Genomic DNA, 27454 nt, shown 5'->3' with positions numbered 1-27454 from the left:
TTCTACAACAAAATGCCAGTTAAATGTGGAATTTACATTCGTTGTATAATATAAGGCCCAAGGCATGTCAAATTGTTTACCCCTGGAGCCTGTTTTATCAAAGTGAACATACATAAATATCTCATGTACAATACAGTGCAAAATTACCTCTTCTCTTCTCCCGTCCAACACAAATTTCATGCCGTTATCTCATTTGCCCTTTCAGACTTGACCCAGTTTGCACATAACAATAAGCCAAATTTTAGCAAGTGTGCTGCTGCATGGTGAGAATATTTTTGCCATTTTGTTCTTCCTCTGGTCCTGGTGCTGCTGCACTATGGTTTGGCTTGGCATTACATCAGAACGTGGATTTGTAGTTGATCTTCCTCCAAACAAACCACAAGCTGTAACCAAGGTTTGTTCTTGGCTCACCAAAGTGGCTGTGATTTTCTCACTGTACACCAGCACACTTGCTTGCTCACACTAAGCCACAGTTCATGCTAAACAGACCCATTTTTTTCCCAACCCGTTAATCATTCTGAAGATCAGGAACTTAGTCCCAAATCTGTCACATCACCCACTTAGCAAATAAGCTTCAATAATTGGATACAATTTTTGCGCACACCAGTATAACTTCTGGGCAAATAGCTATGAAATAGACGAAGGTATGTATGCTTTAAGATGGCTTCTGAACAGGAATCTTTTACTTTCTTCATTAGTAAGTTATTCATACTGATGTCATTTAATAAATGAGTATCAGTAAAGATAAATTTGATAAAAAGTGATATTGCAATCGTCTTGGGAAGAAACGTATTTCTTGGTTTTCTGTATGGCACCATGCACATTAATGTTACGACATCATCATTGTCATCATAATAAGCATCATCTCAGATACAGTAGAAACAATAGTGTTTAGACTTGCTACTAAAATATTTTGTATTCCATCTAGCATTAAAGAAGTTGGGTAGAGCTTTCTGCAACCTGATTCACAAACTTGCATTATGTTTAACTCAGCATTGCATCCATTAATTCACATCCCAAGGTATTAGTAATGCCTTTGTGATCTGAATTTCTCAATTTTTTTTTTATGCTGTTCAGACTTCTAGAGGAAGAAGGTGCTGTTCTTCACAAAGCAGGGAGATTTGCTTAAAAACTCTAGCTCTGTATTATTTCTGGTTTTCTGACACAATTTTCATGTAGTTCTCAGTCAGTTACAGATTGCCAATGGAAACCTTTAAAATATCTGGTTTTTTAAAAAGGGCTTGCTAATCTAAAAGGCATAAAATAAATGATACAAGACAAAGCTAGATTTCAGCTAGAATGTATAAAGCAAGCAAGGGATAGAGGTGGGAAAAGAGAATAGGCAAGTTCCATAATAAGTGGTAATCAAATGAGTAGTCCTGAGCAGTAGCCAGACCAATATATATGACATGGGGATCCAATCAAATTATGTTCCCACTCAGTTTTATAGACAGAAGCACTAGATCTGTCTTACTGGATGTTGCAGCTGTTTAATCTGTGTTGTATCCTCTGCAACTGAATAAAATGGGTAATAACTGGGGAAGTCTGTACAGCGGTACCTCAGGTTACATACGCTTTAGGTTACATACACTTCAGGTTACATACTCTGCTAACCCAGAAATAGTGCTTCAGGTTAAGAACTTTGCTTCAGGTTGAGAACAGAAATCGTGCAGCGGCGGCACGGCGGCAGCAGGAGGCCCCATTAGCTAAAGTGGTGCTTCAGGTTAAGAACAGTTTCAGGTTAAGTACGGACCTCCGGAATGAATTAAGTACTTAACCCGAGGTACCACTGTAGTTCCGCCCAATATTTCAATTGAAGACTAATTATTGATGTTAATATTTGTGCAGTGAAATATCTGAGAAGAACATTTTCATCTTGTTGGCTTGTGCTGTTGGGCCAACATACCTTTGAGTCCATGCCTAATTTTTCATCCATGATATTGCCTTGTCTAGAGAATTCTCCCTCCCCCAACCCAGTGTGCCTCTGCCTCCTCAGTAGGATATTCCATTCTGTGCTTTTATTTAGGATTATGCAATCCTGAGCGCTTTAGGAAGATGCTGCCAAGTGCTGCAGACTCATGGGACTGGGGGACGTGTAATTGAAATCGATAGGAACAAGAAAATAATCACTTAGAAGTGCTATTTTGGGATTTGTAGAAACGTGAATGTCAATAAGATGAGCATCCAGTTATTTGTGCTGTAGTGTTTGTTTTGCTGACATTTGATCACTCAGTCCATTCAAACTCATTTCTGATTTACCCATCTTTGGGGGGAGTCAAAAGTGTATGAACCAAGCACATCCCATTTGATTAATTACTAATTTTCTTTGGACAGCAATAAAAGACTGCATGTAATTCCTGAAATATCTCAATGTTAAGAATGGGGGAAACCTTCAAGAGTGTTTGGTGTTGGGGAGATGTTTGGTGTTGCCTTTGCTGTTAATTTAATCTGCTCAAGGCTTCCCTATCTTGCATGCTATAATGTGGAACGGAATCTCCCTTTACAGCACAGTGGATAGACAAAGGGGATGATTGATAATTGGTTATGCCTCCTCCCCCCCCCCCTTGTGATGGAAATGACATTGGTTAGGATCTCAAACGCAGGGGAGACCCCAGTTAGCAGTGGAAACAGTTTTGTGGCACAGTGCTATGCTGTCTTGCCAAATGCAAACTCCAGCTACAGTAGGAGAACACTTCAATCTCCCAGGACATTCAATACAAGATCTCAAAGCAGCTGTTTTATTACAAAAGAATTTCAGAAACAGACTTGAAAGAGAAGTTGCTGAATCACAACTTATCACTAAACTGAAAACTATGGAGAGACCTGGTCTTAATAGAGATGTTGGATTCCTGTCTCATTACATATGCTAATCATTTGCATACTATCCCTTGCTTTTTCCTGCAGTCGTTAACAGTCAGTCGTCAACAGGTTTACCATACCCATTGAGTCAATCACCCATCTCCTACCACCCTCCTGAGAAAAACCCCACCCCACCCTCCCACTATATATAAGGGTCTGGTGACTTCTGTTTTGGTGTATCTGAAGAAGTGTGCATGCACACGAAAGCTTATACCAAGAACAAACTTAGTTGGTCTCTAAGGTGCTACTGGACAATTTTTTAATTTTTTTAAATATATTTTGACTGCGTCAGATCAACACGGTTACCTACCTGAATCCAGATACCTTGTAATCAATAACATTGTGGCCTGGTTTAAGCCCCACATACATTTCAGCCTTATTGTTACCCAACCTTTGACTCTGGAGCAGGTTAATGTGCCCACCCCACAACTCTCATAGTCCCTGACCATTGGCCATGCTACCTGGAATCCAAAACATCTGTGGAGCACCACTGGCTCCCCCTGCTCTAGGCACACACAACCACCCATTCTTATTATAGAACTTCAGCTGAAATCTTATATTCACTTACCTGGCAGTGAGCCCCATTGAACTCAGTGGGACTTCTACTTTAAACTAAGCTTAGGGCTATGATGCAGGACATGGGCTACAGAATGGCATTTGTCAACTTGGCTATCTTTCTGAAGGCTTGTTTGCCAAGGTTGACTAATTGGCCACACAGCTGAGGGGTTTAATGAAAAAAAAACAGCTATAAAATTTACTTTAATACCAAATTATCTTTTAATTCTTTGAGAGAAATCCAGTGCTATGGTGCTTTTCCATTTTGCTAAATGTTTGGAACTCTGCAAGTTCATAAACCCAGGAATATTAAATTCCAAATGCAATGTGTGTGTATGGTTTTTTTTTTTAAATCAGTTCTAGTTTTGGGTAGATGTTTCCTTTGTGATGGCCTTTCCTGCCTGAACTTCCCTTTTTGGTGTGTGTGCCATTTTTCAATATATATCTCTTCTGCTGTGTAAGATTAAATGCATAAAATAATCTGTACTCTTTTCTGCATCTGGCATTGCTCAGACCTTCACTTAAGGACATCATTGTTTCAGGCTCAGCATTCAATTGGCATTTGTATTTGAAGGCTATATATACCTGAATCACACCTGCATTGTGAAGCTATATATTGTGCTATATATATATATATATATATATATATATATATATATATATATGGCTATATATTGTGAAGGTGAGTATTCTCTGAGCCTGAGAATGTATTTATTGATTACATTTCCCATTCAAGGCATTCTTTCAGAAGAAAAGATTAGGAATATGATCAGCCAAAATTGAACATTTTTAATTTCAATGGGTTTCAAAGTCTGACTGCAACTTTTTGAAGAGTTAAGTGCATGTGATCTTGGTTGGATCATGTTCCTATCTTCATTCTCTTACACTCCCCCCATTAACTGTGACTCATTAAAATAGTAATTAAAGTATAACATATATACTTCTTATAATTTGCACACTACCATTAATAAGTCTGTTGAAAGTGAAATTATGATCCACATATATATGGGTCTAGTAAGGGGTGATAGAGTTGTCTAACGTTTTCCATGGAAGAAATAATTTGTGCTTTATTGGAATGTTTTAAATATTATTGTTCACTCGTGGAAAATTCTCCAAAAGGTGGGCTATACTTTTATTTATTTATTTGTTTAAAAGTCAAAAGGACTATGCAGATTCCTAATGAGTAAGAATATATGCCACTGCATTGATATGAATCACTGCTGTGAGGCTGAATTTTCTCTGAGGCCCAAAAGCTACACTCAGTGGAATTTTAGCTCATAGGAACTAAGGCACCAGGTAAATACATCTTTCCAGACCGGATTCCACCCCCACTGGATTTTATCCAGATGTTGTTCAACAATGTAGGAAATGCTAAGGATGATAGCCATTGTAAGTGAATGTACTGAAATCAATACACTTCCTGTGGGAATGACTTACCTGGAGATGGTTGCTGAATCCTTGCTTCCTTGGTATCTTAAAAGAACGAGCATGAAAGAAGCCTGAGTGGAGGCTGATGCCAGTAGTGTAAGAGAAACCCTCCTGGATCTGACCAAAAGCCCATCTAGTCCAGCATCCTGTTTTCTCCTCTTCTTCACCCTGTGTCCTTTTTTTGTGTGCTTCAGAATTTCAAGCCTGCTCTGCTCTGCTTGGTTTCACAGCCCAGGTGATTATTCTGTTTTCCTGGGCTCATTTCCTCCAGCCTTGGATGCCTGCCTTATTGGCTCTCTGGATCCAAACCATTCTGAGAGCTAATTAACAAGCATTGAGTTTATTGCATCTGACTAGTGACTTAAGCCTTGTTCTGATATTACATTGTACATGTGGTTCTCCTGTTTTGTGATAATGCGGACGCCAATGGCTTTTTGCATTTCCCCACATAAATTAGGAAGTGTCCAAGTTCTGCATCGGAATGACTTGATATGAATGAATCAGAAGCTTGGATGGAGAACATCAGAATACGCAGATGGATTGGTGTTAATGCTGCAATACATGCCGCCAATTTTCATGGTGCTAGGACTAAAAAAAAAAGCTCCTTTGAGAGTGTCTCTCATTATCGGGCACTTCATCTACATAAAACTGAAGTTCTTGTCTCAGATAGAAAATCCATCCTAGCAATTTCCAGCAATGAACTGATCGTGATAATTGCATTTGTAACTTGAGAAATGTGCAGTCTGAATATTGACTTTAAGACAAATGCACAGTGGTTTGTAGCCTGAGGAATATGTGCAGCTTTAGGTGGCAAAATATGAATCTGTACCACCCAACAGCATATAGAATTTCAAAAGAAAAATATTTTATATTGAAATGGACAAGAGGGCAGTTTGACTGCTCTGTGTGAAACTTTCCATCTGTCTTTTGGTTAATTTAGCTGAAAGTTCTTTTTCTGTCCCCATCCTCTCTGATTCTGCCCATCTTAGTTGCCAGCAGTACATGTAAGCTCAGAGTAGGGTCTACTTGAAATACAATAAATGAAAAAGGGACCCAAGTTGAACCCTGAAAAAGAGTGTTTTGTTCCTTGTTCCACAGGCTTTTTGGGATAACAAAAAAATGGCTTTCAGTTACAAGTATTTCATGTAATAACTGTTGGTCTGTCAAGAAAAACCTCTATGGACTGTGGCGATGTTTCTGGGATTGGCTGCACAAGTGTACTGATACATTCAATAAATATCAGTGGGCTCTTGACTTTATAGAACCTTTTGAGCTCTGGTACATCTATCTCCTTACAAGTGTAAAACTTTCTCTGGTGCCTGCCTTATGATGGCATATTTGACATGGGCTATTCCCCCACCTCTTAGACTACTATGAATTTTGAGCAAATGTATCCATTCATGTGATTTCAACCACATATCATTGTTGGAAGCAGCAGCATTTCTTCGTGGGTTTGATCATATTCTTGCAAATATGATCTCCTGATCCAATTTAGGACCTGATCAGACACTTTGAAGAGGCCATGGAGATTTGGGGCCAAGCTGGATCTGGTCTCCGAACCAAATCAGGGGCCGGGAATAGTCTTTGGTTAGGCTTGAAAATCCTGGTTAAACATGTGGCTGAGGGTGCCTGCATGCATCTCCCCCCTACCTCTTGCTCCCAGACATAGACCTCTCTTTGGCAGCCCTGGTTTGCTCTTGGTGTTCCTGATCTGATCCAGGGTGATCCAGGGCCACCTCAGCCTGCTTTATCCTAATCCAAGCTCAATCAAAATCACCTCAGTTTGGATCAGGATTTTCTTGTGCACAACTCACTCGCCTTGCTGGTTTTGCTTTGTGTTCTGCAAGCCGTTTGGGGGTCTCTTGTTACATAAAAGTGGGGTACAAGTTAATGTTCATCCATAACAATAACAAGTTCCTAGCAGAGGCAAGAGTCAAACCAGAGACTTCCCAGTCTGTAGCTTGCTCTCTTAGCCCCATGCTGTGTCCGCTGAGATGGTAACAACAATATATGGGCTCTAGAAGAGGGAGAGAGGAGAAACTGCAGGGCCTCTCCCTCAGCTCTTCTGAAAGACCAGCAACTTTTGGCTCCTCATCTCCATGGAAATCCTTCCATTCCATCCGGCCATGACAAGAACTCAGCAACTAAGAAATAGTGCCTGAGTTTGCTTTGTTCCTCCTCTCCCAACCTTCTTTCCTTTTGTGTCATGCCTTTAAGATTTTAAGCCAGAGAGCAGGAAAGCTTTATCTTAACATTTGTAAGCTGCCTTTTGCCTGAGGAGCATGAGAAAAATGTTGTATGTTGTGTATGTAATAAAGACAATGAGTATGAAGGTTTTTTAAGAAATGGATCAGGATCTGGGATTTGGCACAGCCGTAGCAAGTACTCATTGTTATGATGGGGGGGGGGAGGAGATAGGAAGAGGAAGATGAGGTCAGAACCAAGCTCGTCTGGCTTTTTCCTATGCCTGTGAGGTAGTGCCTCTTTGTGTGCTCCACAGAGAAGGAGGCCTTAGCCTCTCCTTTTAGCAGAATTGGCTGTGTTTGGGGCAAGAAAAATATCCTTCCTCTTCTAGAACTGCCTCTACTGGCACTGCTTTCTTGCTCTTAGGGGGGCAAGCTAGCGGTAATGGGGGATGAAGACCAAACTCAACTGTATGAAAGGGAGGCCTTGTTTTTCTCGGTGTGCTCTTGCATATTTCTTCTTGGCTGATTTTCTTCCAAGTAGCCAAATCCAGTGGTGAAGTTCCTTTGTGCGTAAAGTGTCTCTGTGCCTTCTACAAACAGAATACCCTTTTCCCATTATGATCTGAGCTACTCATGGCTATTGACTTTGCAAGACCCAGCCTTCAGAGCACAATAGGCAGATGAAGCCACTTTGTTCCTTCATCTTTATTGTGATTGACCCCCTGCATGAATCTTGAAGTGCTTTCAGGAAGAAATGGTTTCATTATTGCCCTTTGTGCAGAGCCCTATTGAAAAGGAAATCATAGAATTCTATGATTTCCTTTTCAATAAGGCTGTGCACAAAGGGCAATATTTGGGTTCAGATTTGTAACATTAGTGCTAGGAAGGATCCCTGTGCTCTGCTCCAGCTGTCACCTCTCCCTCTCCCATTGAGATCCCAGTTTCTGCTGTCACATTCTTATCACTTTCTATATTCAAAGTGGCACCACTTAAACTTGTGAGTGAGGAGGGCTTGGGTGAGAAAAGCAGGTGGAGGCAAGGAGGAGGCAGTTGGGACAACAGGTGAGGGACAGAGAGGGGGTGAGAGATTGGACTGAATGTGCACATTTTCTAATTTCAATCTTTCTTAAAGCTGTGCACAGCACTTAACGTTTAACGTACAGAGCCAGATTGTTCAGGGCAATTTAATTTTATTGAGTACCTTCTAGGAGCCATTTACAAGAAGCTCAAAGACTTGTTTAGAGATGCAGAAGAACGGAATGTCCATCAAAACATTTTATATCTCAGAGTGAAATCACAGCACAAGGTCATGTAAGCCATGCCTAAATGTTGATGCGCATTTCACGAGACGTCAAACATGTGAAGCGTGTTATCAGGTCATCCTTTGCTTCGGGGCTCCCAGGTTGCATGTTGGAGAGACACCTTTTCCCTTTAAAACGTCTACTTCATTGGGAGACTTGGGCACATTCTCAATCCTGCATTCTGTTCTCCTCCTCGATCCTATGTAATACAACTGTCCCAATTTATTATGGTTGGGGTAGGTAACAGGTATGCGTAGGAGAATTTGTGGCTGCCTTATGTCTCAATTTAGCAGTGATTCAAAGCTCCTGGTCTGAAGAGCACTGGATATTATATATAGATTATATGGAACAAAATATAATAACAAGAAAATTATCATAACTGGATGAACAAATAGCAGTATATGCTACAACATGAGACAATGTAAGCTAATGAGAATAATGTAGAAGAACAAGAAAACACAGTTAAAACAATAGTAGATAGGAAACCAAGGAAAGGGTGGAAGGGAAGTAAAAGTAAGGATATATAGGATTTAAACAGCTTGGAGGAATATATATATGTTACTATTATTATTACATGTTTATGTTTTATATTTATGTTATCGTGCTTCCTTTTGGTTTGTGCATGAATGTAACAGAGTATGTGTTGATGGCGAGATATAACAGAAAAGCAAATAAAAAATATTTGGGGGATGGTTCTGGTAGAATAGCAAGATCAGAACCAGTGGGAACAAAAAGTAGAAACCCTACAGCTCTGGGTTATAAATGTATTTAACTGAATATATTTATAGCTCACCTTCCCAGCCAGTATGCCATTCATTCACAACCTAGTTAATGAAGGGCACTTTGGAAAAAGTGCTCAGCAAAGATAATTTGTGAATTTAAGATTTCTCTTGTATGTCAAATCATTTTGGAAAAGCTACATTTGCAATATTAATAGAACAAAGCCAAAACAAGTTATGAGTTAAAAGGTGGTTTTGAAATCTGATCCTGGTGCACTAACAAAGATTCATTGATTAAAATGTTAACGAAGATCATTCACTTCACGCTTCACATGTCTTATTGATAATTGAAACCAGAATGAGAAATACAGCACTGCAATTCATAGACAGAAGTCATTTGCAAAACAGCCATTTTGTATTAAGTGTAGTTAATGGTCATGTTAGCAACCATAAATGTCATATTTATATTCATTGAAATAATTGCTCAGTTGAGATAGGGAGAGAGTTCCTGCAGACACAAATAATTGATCCTGAGTTACAAAAATATCATTACAAGCATAAAGAAAAGTGAAGCCTCTGTATTTTTGCGTTTCTGCACACTCTATGAAAAGTTAGTTCATTTGTCGGTCCAGAAAAGGATGGCCCTTCATTAAGAACATGATGATGAATTTTCTGGTTCTTTCTGATGAGATCGAGATTAGTAGTATCTCTGTGATTCTCTACCCAGTTCCTTGGGAATCACTGCATTGAATTTGATGGGATTTACTTCTGAGTAGACATTTTATAGGGTTGGATTATAAAATGGCTAAGAATGTTATTTCAAATAGAAATGTGTGTTTTTTGTTTTCAAAAATTATTACTTTCCCAAGGCTTATGCTGCTCTCTTTTTTATTTTTACAGAAAATTTTCCTGAAAGCTGCAAGTGAGGAAGAAATTTTTGCACATCTTGGTTTGGATTACATTGAACCATGGGAAAGAAATGCATAGAGTGACTTGTTAGTGTGCTATTACGAATTCACAGCATTTTTTATTATTATTACTATTAAAAATCTCCCACATTGTAGAGGTGTATTTACCTGACAAGCCTGTCTTTATTATTTAGAAAGTCACATATTAAATATACATAGATAGTCAGGTGTAGATGTCATTATCCTCTGAATAGTTAAAAGAAAGAGGATTAATTTAGTGCATCTGTACATAAACTGTCACATTTGATTGTATTTTTCATGTTACAAAAAAAACAACAAACCAGTGTTGAAGAAAATGTATTGCACCGTACTTTTCCATGTATAAGACTAGGTTTTTTTATTTAAAAATTATGTTCAAAATTGTGGGTCGTCATACATAGGGGTGTCTTATACACGGAAAAATACGGTATACAGGTAATATTGACACAACTGAATCAGGAAGGTGAAACACAGACTAAGGTTGCACTCCTTTACTGATTTACCTGGGATTAAGTCCCACTGAACGCAATGGGGCTTACATATGAGCAGACATGCACAGGTCTGTTATCTTAATTGAATATTGTGCATTTGATTTCTATAGCATTTAAGGTGGTGTAGAGATTTTGGGGGTCTGGTCTCATGGATCCTGCAACTTGCTGCATAATTCTCTTTTGGAAGCTTGACTTATTCAAGGTGACCAACCGCCATAATGTTACCAGCAGCACCTAATGTTACCTGAATAAAAACTATTGAAAATGTTGAGAATGCCTTGCAACGGTCTGGGACATTTTGTAAGTGCTTTAAGATGAGGAAAGGAGCCTTTCTCAGAATCAAGGCTATGTGTACAGTGTCCCATAATTAGAAGAATAGAATTGTAGGGTTGGAAGGGACCTTGAGAGTCATCTTGTCCAACCCAATCTCAGCTAGATCATACATAAGAGATGGCTACCCAACCTCTGCTTAAAAACCTCCAAAGAAGGACAGCCCACCATCTCTTGTGGAAGTCTGTTCCACTGCTGAATAGCTCAAAGCACAAGGCACAAAACTAGCAGGCTGGTTCCACAAACAATACAAATTCAGAATGCTCTGCCACTGTCCCTTGAGCTTCACATCTGTCACTGGGTCAAGAGCCACTGTTGCAGCCACCATTGCCATTTGCTTTGGTTTTTCTTTTACATCAATCCATACACCATGCAGCAAACATTACTGGGCAGCTCCAGACTGGAAGTATCAGGCAGTAGTCTTTATCCCGATTCAGCTGACCCCAACTCAACCAAATACGTGTTCTATGTACTCCTCCACACAGATCAAGGGAAGCTTGTGGTATGGTTACTAATTGACGGGTGTCTTTTCTCTATGAATACTGATGTATAATTACATTGCTTCTTGCTAAACAAATGCTATTGCTTTGATTTAAATAAAGGATTGTGGGCTTGAGTAAAGGTGGTGTTTAACATGATGCCAAAAGCTCTTGTATAAGTATATGATTACTTTTTGGTGCTAAGTGGTTTGAGCCAGATGGGACCAGATGTCAGCAAGCTGAAGCCCAATAATGGTGTCGGCACTTAGATGTAGGCAGAATGACTAGCTGCAGTGAAAATTACTGGGGTGGTAAGTGGCACATTTTGTCCTTTAATATTCTTATTCGGAGCAAAGGCATTACTTTATCCAAAATACGAGGTTACAGAGTGATTTCTAAAGTGTCACTGTAAAATTATGGGCATTTGAGCCCATTGGGTTGGGACTGGATAAGTACTTTCTTGTTAGCTGCATATTTCTTAATGCTTAGAGAGGCTTGTTTCCTACAGTTTCACAGTGGGAATTCAAAGACTTGAGGGATCCTGCCCATCAAATTATCCCCAATGTTAATAACAATCCATATTTAAATATTCCATGGCAACACTAGACTTTAAAAGGTTTCTCATATACAAAAAACAAAACTAAAAACAACAACCCATGGCACTAATGGAAGGATGATTTGAAGTGTGGCTCTGAAAAGTAATTAATATCTGGAATTTCTTTCTTTCTTTTTGAAAAGCTGCTCTAGAGAAGTACTGCTGTGTTAGTAAACATGACTGTCAAAAAAATCCTTCCAGTACATATTTCATTATGCCAAAATTTGACTCCAATTTATTTTTTAAAAAAGATAGATAACACACTGTGTACTTCTGTGAAGTGTGACCTCATTTTACTGAATAAGAAATTCCAAAGATCTTTCGTAAGAATGAAATCTTGGCACAGTTACAATATGGCAGGTATGGAGGAAGCCTGTCTATCCTGTAACATTCACTTATGAGAAGAACAGCCAATTAGTTTAATGGACTTGTTCGTGGAACCAAGGGTCTGTGGGAAGTGAAGAACAGCTGTGGTAAAATGTACAATAAATATACAAAAGAAAGACGAGTGGTTTGTGTAGACACAGCTGGCATATGCAAACTTGGCTAAATAATTCAGCTCTAAACCCAAGTAGTGGATGAGTTCAAGTGGACCAAGTCTTAAGCCAAGGTTGAACTCTTTGTACTATGGTGTTGTCCCATTTTAAACTTGGGCCTGCCCCACCATTATTTCCTGTTGAATTTAATTAATTAGACTTGGGTAATAAAATGCCACTTTTGATTGTAAAAATATATCTATAATTTAATTAATACTGCATCTAGGCTAAAATTCTGAAAGCTCTTTAGTCATGAAAGGTCTGGTTGCCATCAGTGCTGTTTTTCTAGAAAAAGAGGTGCTGGAACTCACCATGAACACCTCCCTCATTCTCTTAGAATGGGAATGGCACCCACCTGAATGGTGCCAGAACTGAGTTCCTGTGAGTTCCCCCTGAAAAAAAGCCCTGGCCACAATAGAACTGTGAGTTGTCTTAGGTTTCAAGACTCAGGCTTCTGAATGACTAGGCTGCCTTGGCTGTTTAGAAAACTTGTGAACCTGAAAACCACAGATAAGAGAAAAATGCAACAAATCACATTTTAGGTGATGCTATTTTGTTAACTTTTACATTATGTTGATTTCATAATAAATGAATGCCAAATTGTTAAAAATAATTGTATCTCTTGCTATTTGCATGGGTTCAGTGCTTGAAGTGGGGTAGAGGTTGTGTACACAACCACCTATTTAAAGCACATGACTCGCCCTCCCTGAGAATCCTGGGGACTGCAGTTTACTCCTCACAAAACTATTATTCCCAGCACCAAGCTGCAATTCCCAGGATTCTCTGGGGGAAGTCAGATGCTTATAAACGTGTGATGTCCATGCAGCCAGGATGACATGGGATGCCATCCCATTTCTTTTTAGGTGAATCTAAAAGTACCCCTCTTCTTTCCAATAGTTATAGAACCATCTCAGAGTGCTGTACAGAAAACAGTTACACCAATACTGTGAAATGTCACTAGATCCAGGCCAGAGCTGTTTGTGGAGCTGGGAGAGGCAGATACTAGCAAAGGCAGTTTCATTTTTATCCAACAACTGCAATCTCAAGCCCATGAGAGCCTCTGCTGAGTTTTGAGCTTGTAGCCCTCCATATGTTGCTGGACTGTAACTCCAATTGCCCCTGGTGATTGGCCATGCTGACATGGGCTGATGGGAGTTGCAGTCCAACAAATATTTGGAGGGCCACAGGCTCCCCACTCCTCGGTTAGAAATAGGCCAAATACATGAGAATATCATGACATTTTTTTGAAGGAATGTCATCATGACTAATATTAAGCCATAATCACGAAAGGTTTGACTTTCTTTACTGGCAACATTCTTTCCCTGGTGGGCTGGTAGTGATGGCTAATGGGCCGTAGCTATTTCAAAGTGTGAATGTACTAACTCAAACTTGCTATCAAATATGCATGGTTATTAAAAATGGTGAGAATGGCTTTGTTTGAAATGAGACTGTTTAAGTTTTTTTCTCCCCACCCACAAACTTCAAGCGCTGCATGGAATTTAAGACCTTTCCCCCTTTTGGAACATTCTTGACATCCATCACTAGTGACGTGTTTGTCATGCTGGGTGGGAAATGCTCATGAGTAGTAGGCCCTCGCTGAAGAGGCATGGTATACACACAGAGGTTTATGTTACCTTATGAGGAGATCTAAGTGAATGCCACGTTGCTGGGCACTTGGAGTAGAGGGCATTTCTCATCTCTGAGGTCACTAGAGTTGAGTGGAGAGCAGGTTGGGTTCACCAAACCCACTCAAATGATCAATTAGAAACGTTTAGTTTATTCCAGGGACTGTTACAATGCAGCATAGCTGCCTCCCTGCACCCACAGGGATGATTTAATGTAACTAGGTTTCCATCAGTCTAGTGGTAGAAAGGTGGTCAGAAACAGATCAGGCTCACTGAGATTCGAGCTGGAAGCAAGAGGAATGCCCTGCTGTGTTGACTAGTACCTTGTCAAGATCCATACACTGTTATGAGCCGCACACTGCTGCTGGGATTGGGTTTAGGTTGGCAGGCTCTGAAGGAGGATGAGGAAAACCAAGGGAATGGGATGAATTGTGCGCTTCTGGGTTGGTATCTCCCCTAACCACACCGGCTTCAGTCACTTTGGATGGGGCAGCAAGGATGCCAGCTCTATTGAGGTTATGAATATTGCGCACTTGGAAGCAACAGGATGAATAAAATCTGTCTCTTCCTAAAATAAAAATTGTCCATTCCAAAAATATGGTTCAAAAGCTTTTCTTTCATCCAAGTACAGCTACAATCTAGGGCTTTCACTCAAGAAATTCCAGGCTGTGCCTCATGTGATTCTCTCAGAACCTGTTTTCCAGGCTGAAGTGCAAGTTGGGCTGTAAGACGGGAAGGAGACCCTGTGTCACAAGCTGGCCTGGGACACACAGACAACACATGGAAGACAGGGGGGCTAGCTTCGCCCCTCCGTGCTGCAGTGCCCCACCACTGTGCATAGCTCCACGCTTCTCTTAGATCTTCTTTCTTCTTTTGCCAAAGGTGACCAAGTCACTTTAGATTTCCATTTGCATGATAACTAGCAAAGGTACAGCCAAAACAATGTGTGTAATTAGTTCTATTGATCTACAGTATCGATCAAACTTGGATTAGAAAATGAAAACAGTACACCGGAGCCAAGTGCAGTCACTTAAATGTACTGGGAAAAGTAAAGGTTCATTGAGATATCAATGTTATAACTGAGCAGTAACATTCCAAATGGGTAGCATGTAGAAACAGTTCACAGTTTACTGTGCTCAGCACTTTTATATGCAGCACTTTATAGGCAAGTGAATAAAGCAGTTTGCATCAGATTCTGCCATTGTATGCCAGATTTCGATTTCTCCCTTTGTTATTTGGCATCCTTATCAATGAGGGGGGAAAATGCTTCCTTCCCCAATTTTGAAGGAGATTGTACTTCAATTGGCATGTGTTTGCAATGTGGCCGTGGTCTTGGTCCCACTGTAGCTACAGCACAGCTGCTTCTTAACCAATGTCTGCAGCCTGTTAAAATATCTTTCCTATTCACCTTCTTCCTTCCTGCACCTGCCAGAGAGGTTGCTTGCTCACTCAGATTTGAACTTCATATCTGCAAACGGTGGGTGGGGGGAGTTGCCGTGAGAGCGGAACTTTGCAGCTATGAAGGTCATTATGCAAGGGATCATTTGCAAGGACCTTCGAGAGGCAAGAAGATGATTGTGAGTGAATATCAACATGCTACAGCTTATAATCCAAAGGGCGCTCAAAGCATTTGTGTATTCAAATGATGTCTATATGTATGAACACTGATGGCACAACAGATATCACTATTTGACCTGTGTATTAAGCAGGACCGCAATACTTAGCTCAGCTTTTCCGCTGGAATTTAGTGTGAGTGTCTGTGGGTAAGCATGCGCCAAAACACCCTTGAGGATTGATTTGATCTTGGGATGGGGATTCTAAGACATTTCATGTGCAAATGGGGTTCCCCTTATGTTTAAAATATGAGGAAGGTTCCTTTCTTTCTTTTTTCCTGTATAAGAAACAAGAAGGGGCTTCAGAACTTCATTTACAATATAAGACGGCTTGTGAAAGATGTTAGAATTTTGTCATTGAAAGTCCCTGGATATCTACTTCCAATTTTGCAGGGGGCAAATGGTCCTACAAATATGTGGGAAGGAGGAAAAGAACTTGACCCAGCTTTTTTCTGTATATGCTCTAGTTCCCCACCTCCCACCCCAGAAAAAGAAAGACATCTCTGTGCCCAGATACTCGAAGGTTTGGGCTAAACAATATTTTGTGCCAAAGATAAATTATGAATATTGACAAAATGTTCATAGTTCTGGTTATTTTTTTTTTTACTTTTTTTGGTAAATTCTCTTTGTCTGGATTTGCAGTAGTTTTGGCATCTGAAAGCTTTTTTCCCCAGAAAAAAACTTTCCTGTTTTCCAAGCAGTGTCTCTCCTTGCTTGTTGTAGTGGTACACTTACACACACTATCATGATACCTCTAAGGATTGTAGTTTGTTTTCAGTTACTGTGTCTCAAAGCACCAGCCATAAAGGAGAGCAGCTTGGAAACTTGACCCTCTCCCCCTACAACAAACACACTGTACAACAAGAGAGGAGTTTTGATCTCAAGCAGCACCCACAGAGAATATTGGCACGGAAATGTCTGCTTTGTTGGTTACATAACTCAGAATGGCAAACAAGAGTTGAACTGAGAGGAAGGAGTTAACATACAAGACATCCCACAGAAGAAGATGCACACATTTGCAAAGCACCTGCACTGCTGAATGCTGACTGCACACATCCAGAACCTTCATTAACATTCTAAGGTGGAGGACGACGTCTTTAGGAAATGGCAATCAATTTGCAATACAGCCGAGTATTATAAGCCAAGCAAATGCACACTCCAAAGTAGGCAAATGGGAATTTTGGCAAATCATTACTTAATTGGCAAAGATATGGGAAAGGGTGGAAGAAAGTGGAATAATTCAACCATGGCACTGCATATGAGTAAAATAAACAAGTAAGGGTTAGGGATTGAGAATATCTTCATTAGTTGAGTGAGGACGAAATCAAGTTAGTGGATACTTAGGAGGAACAGGCAATGATGGGCAAAGAGACTGGGCAGCAAATGAGATAAAAGTGAATGCTCCAGTGCCATTCAGATAATCATCCCAATGTGTTTCTAAATATGCTGCTGTTCTGAATTTGCTAGGAAAGGAAGGATATATATATATTTAAATAGAGCAATCCTAACCCCAACTGGTGTCACATCCTAAGCCCTGCTGGCTTGCATGAGCTATGACAGAAGGGGAGAAGCACTACATGGATATATATTCAAAAAGTTCAGAATAGTAAATCTGGAGTTCCTGGATCAGCTTTCTGCAACATGGAATCCACAAGATGTTTGGGACTATAGCTCCCATAATGCCTGACCATTTGACCATGCTCACTGGTGCTGATGGGAGTTTGGAGTTCGAAACATCTGGAGGGCAAAAGCTTTTAGAATGCTGAAAGAATGGAGAAGTTCGTTGAAAGGACAAGATCCAAACCAGCACAAGTTTCCTGTGCTCAGATATCACGAAATAGAGGAATAGAGGTGGCATTTACTCTGTAAATGACGACTTAGTAGTGTGCTGTCGCATACTATTATAGTTAAGCGAGTATAGGCTGGAGAAACAAATTAGCACCACAGTTTTCTGTAAGGTGGTGGCAAAGAAACATGGTTTCTGCATGTTCCTGCTGGATCAGCTCCAATTTGCTGATGAAGGAATACTGACCACTTAAGCCAATGTGTGAATAGCAGCAGCAGCAGACCTAAATGGAATAACGAATGAATGTGTTACTTTATTACAGATAGTGTAATAAAATAACTAATTTTTACCAACAAAATTTAAGCAGAAGTTGGGCTTCACTGATGATTGCACTAACAAACTAATAGATTTCAGAAAGATGCTAAAAAGTGCTGTGGCTACTAAAAATATCTTAGCTCAACACAAAAATCCAGTTTCCTCAAACACATTAGCATTTGTGACTGATAATGCAAATGTGAATTATGTCACGGTACACTCAACGTACCATCTGCTCCAAAAAGAAAAACAGCTGTTGGTAAATGTAAGTTGCAGAGTTGACGTGGTATGCAATATGCTCAGATACTGTATGGAATAAATCAGTTGGATGTTGACGATATATTGTGTTAAAAATTATTCATCTGCTTTTTTAAAAGTTTGCAGAAAAGGGAAGCACTCAGCTGCGAGCAGTTTTGAGATAGCAGAGGAAATTGAAATGCAACATCCTGACTAGATGGCTTTTTCTCAAGGCAGTCATTGGCAGGCTACTCCATGGGTTGGCAAACTAAGGGCTGCGGGCCAGATCAGGCCCAATTGCCTTCTGGATCCGGCCCACGGACGGTCCAAGAATTGCTGAGTGGATCACCAGCATGCATGTTCTTTCCCTCTCCCTCACACGACGTCAGCGTCGGCGCCTCCTCCCTCCCTCCTCTTGGCTTCTTCCCGCCCTGCCTAGAGGAGGAAGGGGTCTGGGCTTTGTTGGTGCCAGCAGCAGCAGCAGCAGCAGCAGCAGCAGCGCTCGAGCGGTCGCCATTTTAAGCAGCCCCTCTCCAGAGCCCTTTCACACACCACTCATCGTCCCTCCGCCGCCGCCAGCCCCTGCTGCTCACAAGACACAGGTAAGCAGCCACCGGGGCTCGTGGTGCTCTTGCGTCATTCCCCCCCCAAAAAAATATAGTCTGGCCCCCCACAAGGGACAGTGAACAGGCCTTAGGGACAGTGGACAGGCCCCCTGCTGAAAAAGTTTGCTGACCCCTGGCTCATATCATTTGCAGTTAATATTCCTCCAAATGCCTTTGGAATTAATTGGCAGGTGAGTTCAGTTGTAGTGTTGTAGTGTTGTGGTGATGAACCCAAAGCAGGGTTTCAGAGCTGAAACCAAGAGTCAGGATCTCGCAGCCAAATTAGGAGTTGAGCTAGCTGAACATGGTTGGGTGCAATGAATGAATGAATGAATGAATGAATGAATGAGCAAGGTAAGAAAAGAGATGGAATAGTTCAGCAAACCTTTAGCTCAACAGCAGATGACATAGTGGGACTGTGCCACTCACCTGACCACCCTATGTTTCAGTTGCTGCTGCATTTCAGGATAGAGGGGAGGAGGGGCAAGGTTGGTGCAGTGCAGTTGCACCTGTGGAACCAATCCAGCATTCCTGCAACCACATTTACACCTCACCAACCCCCTACTGCCTCACCTTTCTCATCCCGGTATATAGCAGGAACTCAGCTGGAGGGAAGAAAGGTGAGTGTGCCTTTTGCTACTGCTTGAGTCTTAGGAATGTAGGAAATTGCCTTATACTGAGTCAGACCACTGATCCATCTTGCTCACTAACTGGCAGCAGCTCCCCGGGGTTTCAGGTGGGAGTTCTTCACAGCCCAACCTTACAGATGCCAGGGACTGAACCTGAGACCTTCTGAATGCAGAGCATGTGCTCTACCACCAAACTACAGCCCTTTTGAGTCCTGCAAATGTTTTTGGTGCTACTCTCAGCCTCTAAGAAGCAACATGGATGGAATCACATGTGCAGTTTAATAATTTTGTATTGTTTCATGCAAAGGTGCAGAGAGGTGTTCAGTGCAAAGGAATATGCTATTGAAGCATTTCCAGCAGGAGTATAAAAAATGACCATGCTTGAATGTTCATATTTGGGTTTATTAAGCCAAGAGGTAGATGAGTCATGTGCACCCTTGAGTGTTTATGGAAGCAGGAAGTTAGGGCTTCTTTCATACCATTGTTTCCTACCCTGGCTTCTTTGGAAGTCATTAAACAAAGTTTTTCAGTTCCAACTTCATGGGAAGCTGTAATTAACAGAAGACTTCCTGGCTTGTTTGATCACTCATGCAAAGGGAGGAGTAAAGTTGCTACACACAGAGGCATGGGAAGTGCTATCATCAGAACACGATCCTTTTTGTTGTTGTTGTTTAGTCGTTTAGTCGTGTCCGACTCTTCGTGACCCCATGGACCAGAGCACGCCAGGCACTTCTGTCTTCCACTGCCTCCCGCAGTTTGGTCAAATTCATGCTGGTAGCTTCGAGAACACTCTCCAACCATCTCATCCTCTGTTGTCCCCTTCTCCTTGTGCCCCCATCTTTTCCAACATCAGGGTCTTTTCCAGGGAGTTTTCTCTTCTCATGAGGTGGCCAAAGTATTGGAGCCTCAGCTTCACGATCTGTCCTTCCAGTGAGCACTCAGGGCTGCTTTCCTTAAGAACGGATAGGTTTGTTCTTCTTGCAGTCCATGGGACTCTCAAGAGTCTCCTCCAGCACCATAATTCAAAAGCATCAATTCTTCGACGATCAGCCTTTTTTATGGTCCAGCTCTCACTTCCATACATCACTACTGGGAAAACATGATCCTAGAGGCTATCAAAATCTTGTGTGAATGTCTGCCTGCCTAGATCCAGTCAATGAGGAATCTGAGCAATAAAACCTGGGCTGGAACTGCTGCAGATTCTGGCGTGCTGAGAGCGGAGCAATGTATTATATATGACATGGGGATGCCATTGAAAGTGACACCTCCATGGTACCATCTTGTCTTCTTCCTTGAAGCACATAGGATTGGTTTCCTCAGGTTGGGCAGTATCACATTTCTTTACCTCATGTGCCACTTCATTGGCTGCCACTGAGAGGTGCAGGGAAATGCACAAGATGATGGTATCATGCCACGGAAGTGAGTATTCCCACATTGGTTGTATGCAAGTACTGCTACATAGACATTCCTGTCTGTGCAAGGATTTCTGCTTGCACCAAGGAATGTTCTTCCCTTCTCTCTCTCCCCCCAACCCCTAAATCTGTTCTAGGGGGTTCCTTCAAAGCCTAGCAGCATTGCGGGGAGGACAGGAGGCACACGCGTGGGAAAGAGAGAAAGTCCTGTTGCGAAAGTGGGAATCGTTAGGCTGATAGCTGAATACCACCTTATGTTGCAAGTGACAGGAGAAACACAAATAAAAGGAATGCCATTCTTGCCAACATCCCCAACTCACACCTGTGTCTTTCCGCCTGAAGCTAATCCAAAAAGAGAATCAAGGCATTACATCCATTTGAATTCAAGGAGTAATCTTAATCTTGAACTTCAAATCCCTGGGTTGTAGAAGTGCCTGTCTGTAAAAAAGCAAGTCTGCTGAGGTCCACAGCTGCTCCACATCTAGGGTGCCTTGGTGTGTGTGTGTGTGTGTGTGTGAGAGAGAGAGAGAGAGAGAGAGAGGGAGGGAGAGGGAGAGAGAGAAAAAGAGATCTTGAAGACAGTGGCCAGGATGCTTGTGACTTTGGACTCTTGTTTCCTGGACAGCCATCTCCTCCACTGCCACACTTCACAGCAAGCCACTTATGTAATTGCAGAGAGTTTCAAAATCAGTATGTAATGTGGCATCAGGTGGTGTCTGCTGTTCAAAGGAGGGGGAAAGTCAAAAATTTCACTGGTGTCTGCCAGCCCTTGGGCTTGCCTAGAGCAGCTGCTGGCTACTTAGGCGGAATTTTATGTTGAAATGGAAATGATTAAAAAAAAAAGTATGCCATGAACCCTAAATACCTGATTTTACTTTCCTATACAGGAAAAATATATATTTTCCACTAGAGTTTTAGCTCATGTGCTATTGCTAATAGTCCTCAGAAGTAGCATTTGACAATATACTTTTTTTTAAAGCTACCTTGCTTTAATAAATATGACTGAAGAGGACATTATGGCTTTCTTTAAGTTCACCTGGAGAAATGATTCTGCTTGTAGAAAGTGTTACAGCTCTGCAAGGGGTGACTACTGATACGTGTGCCTACCCTCAAGGACCAAAGTTGAAGATTTACTGTTGGCGTAAAGGGGACAATAACTTATGGGTAGCATGCTTTTTTAAAAAGTTTAAGTGAAATAAGAGAGAGAAAAACAGTATACCATGCAGGCAGTGCAAGACACCATGAAGAGAATGGAGGTGGCAGAAGGATAGAGCAAATGGCCTACAAAACTACAAAGGACAAAGGAATCCTTAAAAAAAAAACACCTTTAAAAATTGTCCTTGCACAATTACCCCTTCTTGAAATTTGGTGTGCTCCATTTACCCAGAAGGGGCTAACTAGGCCCGCAAATCTCATTGATTCTGCAAAAGGAAAAAAAAAAAGTTTGATATCTCCATTCTAGTTAATGGAGATGATATCAGAGTCTTCAGAAAAAGTAGGCCAAGCTCTGCCTCAGTTCTGAGGTGAAAAATGATGCCACTCTGAACCAGAGAGCCCCACTGTTTGAGCCAGCGAGGTGGGTTCTGAGAACAACGTGGGTTTGTGTTTTTACAGATCTCTTAATATTTACTACCCAGGAAGTGGTTACTGCATAGTGGTAAGAAGGGAAGTGAGAATAATCTGGTGCGATTGTGCATGCACAAAGACATCCCCCCCCCCAAAATGGCATCTCCAAGTGGCCTGAAGGGAATAAAATGGTGATAGGAGTTTGATGTGTACCTTCAAGTCAGAGCTGTCCATGATGAACAGCAACAGTTAGGATGTGGGCTGGTTGATTAGCCAGACACATTCCAGGTAAGTTCAAATTTAGGGGACAGCATTTGTGGTATAGCCAAACAGTTGTGCGGTTTGTTAGCAAATGAGCATCAGCTGAATGGTCATGAGGGAGCCAAGTCTTGTACCTTTGCCACAGATGCTGTGGCTCTCAGCAAGGGGCCAGAAGCCCTTTTTCAGCATTCCCTTCTGAGCAACCTTCCAAGAGTCACAAGCTGGGGGGTGGGTGGGATGCTAATCCAAAAAGAGAGAAATGAAGATAATAATAAAAAAGAGAATCAAGGCATTGCATTCATTTGAATTCAAGGGGTAGGCAGGACCACAGGTAAAAGTGGGAGGAGCAACAAAGGTAAATGTTACCTTTGTACTGTAACCTGGTTTCTCCTCGTGGTCACACAACTGTCCCTATTGCACATCTCGATAAGCAAGAGGCATCATCAGAGTTACAAGACACATTCCAGCCAGGCAAAAAACACTCAAGGTGTGACATAAGGTCTTGTGAGGGGTGGGGGTCTCTGGGAAGTGTGGGGCCTGGAGAGATTTCTGAGGACCAAATAGAGAGGCCTGGGGGGCCACATTCACTCCTGCTCTTAGCCAAGGGGTCTGGGATCTAAAATCATTTATATTAAAAAGTATGCCTAGATGGGAAAATAAGAAGTTTCAGCTTTACAGTTTGACAGTCAGAAAGACCAGTGTATAGGGAGGAGGTGGCAGAGGAGAAATGTGATTCAGCGGGCATTTAAAATTGAATCTATCAAGTTTGAACTTTCCCAAACTATATGTGAATTGAAACACATAACTGAAGTACTTATCTCAACGTTGAGATGCAGTGCTCTAATCAATGTTTACAAAAACAAAAACAAGAAAAACCAAATAGGAGAAGGTGTGCATTTAAGTGAATATATATGGGGAAGCGAAAATGTGTTGCATTCATCAAAACTGTGTATAAAATGTGTTTAACAGGGGAGATTTGCACTGAAATGCTGATGATTTTTCATGAGGATTTAAAATAAAAATAAATTTCTGAGGACAAAAATGTGAAGAACTGAACTGAAAATTAGGAAAATTAGAAACTAAGTGAACCAGATCCTTCCACCCAGTGCCTTTTTTCTGGGGATACTCAAGGTACCCAACCCTGGCACCTTTTTCCCCCTAGAAGAAAAGCACTGGTGAAAAGCATGGGACGTACTGTAACAACTTCATGGTGAGTACTGGCACCTTTTTCTTTTACAGGAAAAGCACTGCTTCCACCCCTAAGGAATTGTAAATGAGAACACCCTTTGCACAACCATGTTAGATTTGTTTGGGGGTGTTTAGTTTTAAAAAGCAGGTGTTAGAAACACCTTGGCAGAAACCCTGGAGAGATGCCTCTAGGCAGAACAGAAAACATTGGGTCAGATGTACCAGTGATCTGTCTCAAGTATAAAGTAGCATCATACGTTCTTATAGTATTATGACATGTCCAGTTTTTTTCTGGTTGTTGTTGTTGGGTCGTTTCTTGCTCAAAGCTGGGCTATGAGCCTCGAGGCAGCATGCTCAATTCACCCCCCTCTTTCATTCGCCCTCCCCTTTTCACATTTTAACTGAATGAAGGCTAGGAATGTTGTGTGGCACTAATAAGTATGGTTGGACTGGCAGGTTCACCCTCCTGCCCAAACCCTTTCTCAAAATTAAATCCAAAACATTTCAACCCATCTTGTAGTGCTGATCAGATGAACAATGTGGTATCACTGTGAATGCCTGAGGGACAGAAGCTGTTCCAGAAAGATATAGCAGAGTATCAGCATCCATGTACATTTCCAGCAAATTAGCCCTCTGAGTGCCAGCATATAAATTAGGGAAAATGCTGGGCCCAGAAAAGACGCCTCTGGGGACCATCAGAGCTAAGCGTAATGCTCAGGAAACGGAAGAAAAAAATAGCCCAAGGTCAGAAAACTGACCACTCTGCTGCAGATTAAAACACAGCAAGCCCAGTGTAGCACCAGTGGCATGCAATGTAGCTATACAAAACTACTCAATGTTCAAAGACATCAGTGGTCTGCAGTAGAGCAAGACAATACAGAGACTCCAAAGGCCTTTGTGTCACTCATGGAATTGCTTAAGGTCTGATTTCCTGAGCACACACTAAGTGGAGATTCTAGATGTTAGCAGATCAAATGTTTCTCATCATCTGTAGTCTGCGTACTGTTTGCTAAGATTAAGTATAATTTTTCAAAGAGATTTCCCCACTTAGTGCCATATGTGCCATTGGGCCATACAATTTCAATAAACCCTACCGTGTTCCAGTGTAAAGCTATGTAAAGCCACCAGGTGCTGTGTTTTGAATAGCTGCTTGCAGGTATAGACCTAGTCAGTGGCAAAGCTGCATGCTTTGGCATGTCTGTAACCTGAAGCGTCTGTAACCTGAAGCATCTGTAACCTGAGGTACCACTGTATATTAATCTCAGCCGATGGTACTCTTTGGAGATATGGCCACCCTGGTCCATGGCCACCATAGTTCATTGCATTGTATAGACATGTTTCTGTGAAGAGGGAGACCTGCATGGAATTCAGCAGCATTGGCCTTGGGCGCAAGTGGGAACATTAGATGGTTCCGTGGACTGAGATGGTTGTGTGACAATAGGTTCTTTATGGGGAAGGGTGTAGCTTAGGGGTTGAGCATCTGCTTTGCATGCAGAAGGTCACAGGTTTAATCCCCAGCCTCACCAGGTGGGGCTGGGAGAGAATTCCTGTCTGAAACCCTGGAGAGATGCTGCCAGTCAGTGTAGAAAATACTGATCTAGATAGACCAAAGGGCTGCTTTCTATGTTTCTATGCTTTCATTTTGTCCTGATTGATGTTTAGCAGGGTCAAAGCACCATAAATCATGGAACTACTTTATGAGATGGGAAGAAAGAATGGTTTACTATCTGATATGATTTTAACATTGCTGATTTATTCGTTGTGTTCTCTTTTACTGTGTTTTTGCATTTTTTTATTTATTTGTTGAACATTGTCAACTTGCAACTGGTTCTATGGCCCAAGGAAACTTGTCTTGCTCAGAAAGCCTCCATGCCAAAGGGCAACTAAGAGGGCCAACTAGTGTTCAATGGAAAAAAATATAAAACAAAAAAACCCACTTTGTGTATCCAAGCTTTTGGGGAGTATAACATAGCTCTTTGGCCAGTGCCGGATTTACGTATAAGCTAAACAAGCTATAGCTTAGGGCCCCATTCTCTTGGGCCCCCCAAAAACACTTTAAAGGAAAAACAACAACTGGATGTACGTTTCCAAAATATAAGATAAAAAACAAATAAAATAAAACCTACATACAGCAACAGTGTTTTGTGTTGTGTAGGTCCATAAATTACCATATAGCGTACATTCAACACAAAAAACTGACAATTTGTTGTTGACAAAGAACAGCTGGACATATAAAGGGCCCCATTACCTTCAGTAGCTTAGGGCCTCATCAGACTAAATCTGGCCTTCTTTGGCTTTTGGACAATGCAATTAAGTTAAAAAAAGTTTGTTCTCTGTGTAAGTTCAGACCCTCTGAAATACGCTTCAGAAATGGGCTTCTTTTCAGGACATTTTCAGGCGATACTGGCCTTGCTGAGAAGCCAGTGAAATAACTCATGCAATCAGCATAAAACTGCTTACCGTTTTCAACAGCAGGGGTCATTGTAGCCTGGTGATGCAATGGGAAACCTGGGGGGAGAGTCTCCTGTCAGTGCACCTTGTTGACGTCATCATCAGCCGATCATGGGGGCTGATGGGATTTCCTGCCAAAAATTTCAAAATTAAACTTCTCTGAAGCATTTACAAAAGGTGTTGTTGGTTCCTAACCCCAATCAATCCTAGTTGCTATGGCCAATGGTCAGGGATGATGGGAACTGTAATCCAGTAACATGAAGAGGTCCCTATGTTCACCATCCCAATTTACAAACTCACCTTATTTGCTTGTACCATTGTAGGTTCTTCTCTCTCTCTCTCTCTGATATAAGAAGGCATCGTTTTCGATTCCACCCTGTATTTGTTGCATGTAGCACTGTTTCTGTGCCGCTGCAGTTCATCTTCTGCCCAAAACTACATTATTTATCTCTCTGTCAGCTATGGAGGAATAGTGTTGGAATTCTCTGACATCCCTTCGTATGAGGTGTCATAGTTATGTATGTCTTTATGGTTACTTTACACTCATATTTTATCTTGTAATTACTTCGCCCTCAAAAAAAAAAAAGAAAGATTTTGTGTCTCCCTTACTAAATAGTGCATGATGAAATTTCAGAAATGCTTCAAACATTCTTTATGACAGCTTTTCTGGAAGGATTTCTAGTCAGTGCAGGGAATAGGTCATTGCAACTGTGAAATAGAGCAGGTTCATTTAAAATTTTTGGCAACTCCCCCCCCTTTTTTTTTTAACAAATCTTGCTTGACAGCCATTGGGATAAAAGACAAGGATACTTGATAAGCCAGGCAAAGAAATGGAGCTTGAGAAGGCAGAATCGGAAAGGGGTTGGGAGGTTGGGAGAAGTAACAGAATGTCTGAAGAGAAGAGCTTTGCTCTCCTGGGAGACCGCAGAAGTGCTGGCGGTTGACAGACTGAGAGAAGTGCCTGGCTTCTGTGCCTGAGGGCAGGAGAGCCAAAAACCTAAAAGGGCTGGAGGAACATGGCCCTGGAAAAATAGTATTTTGTAAAGAAAGAAGTTGGTGCAAAGTTCAACAAACTATATATAAAAGAGAAGTGTCCATGAAATGAAAGGCAGGTGGATTTTAACAATTATGGCGGCCATTTTCTTACCTGTAGTTAACTGTGGCAGCAAAGAGAGCCCTTAGGCCAGAAGAAGCTTCCTTGACAGCATGAGGATGAGAGCTTAGGCTTCCACTCCAACATCAGAAATGGGCTACCAAGCCACCAAGAAATCTGCTTGCTGTTCCATTGTGCTCGGCTTTTAGAGTGTCTCCCTGCATTCCCTAATGTTGGGTTATGCCAT

The 27454-nt window shown here is 41.4% G+C and overlaps 1 protein-coding gene across 1 annotated transcript in view; it reads left to right on the top strand.

The window, feature by feature from the left end:
• Positions 1–10185, top strand: part of DNTT (DNA nucleotidylexotransferase) — a 97211-nt gene extending 87026 nt beyond the window's left edge. The window contains exon 11 of the mRNA XM_083617025.1: positions 9949–10185. Coding sequence (XP_083473151.1) covers positions 9949–10035 — 87 coding nt within the window. The 3' untranslated portion in view covers positions 10036–10185. The remainder of the gene's footprint in view (positions 1–9948) is intronic.
• The last annotated feature ends 17269 nt before the right edge of the window (positions 10186–27454 follow it).

The sequence above is a fragment of the Podarcis filfolensis genome, assembly GCF_964270895.1.
Source record: "Podarcis filfolensis genome assembly, chromosome: 5".
NCBI classification, from domain to species: Eukaryota; Metazoa; Chordata; class Lepidosauria; order Squamata; family Lacertidae; genus Podarcis; species Podarcis filfolensis.
The sequence above is the reverse complement of the archived record's forward strand: the minus strand, read 5'-3'. Positions and strand labels throughout refer to the sequence as shown.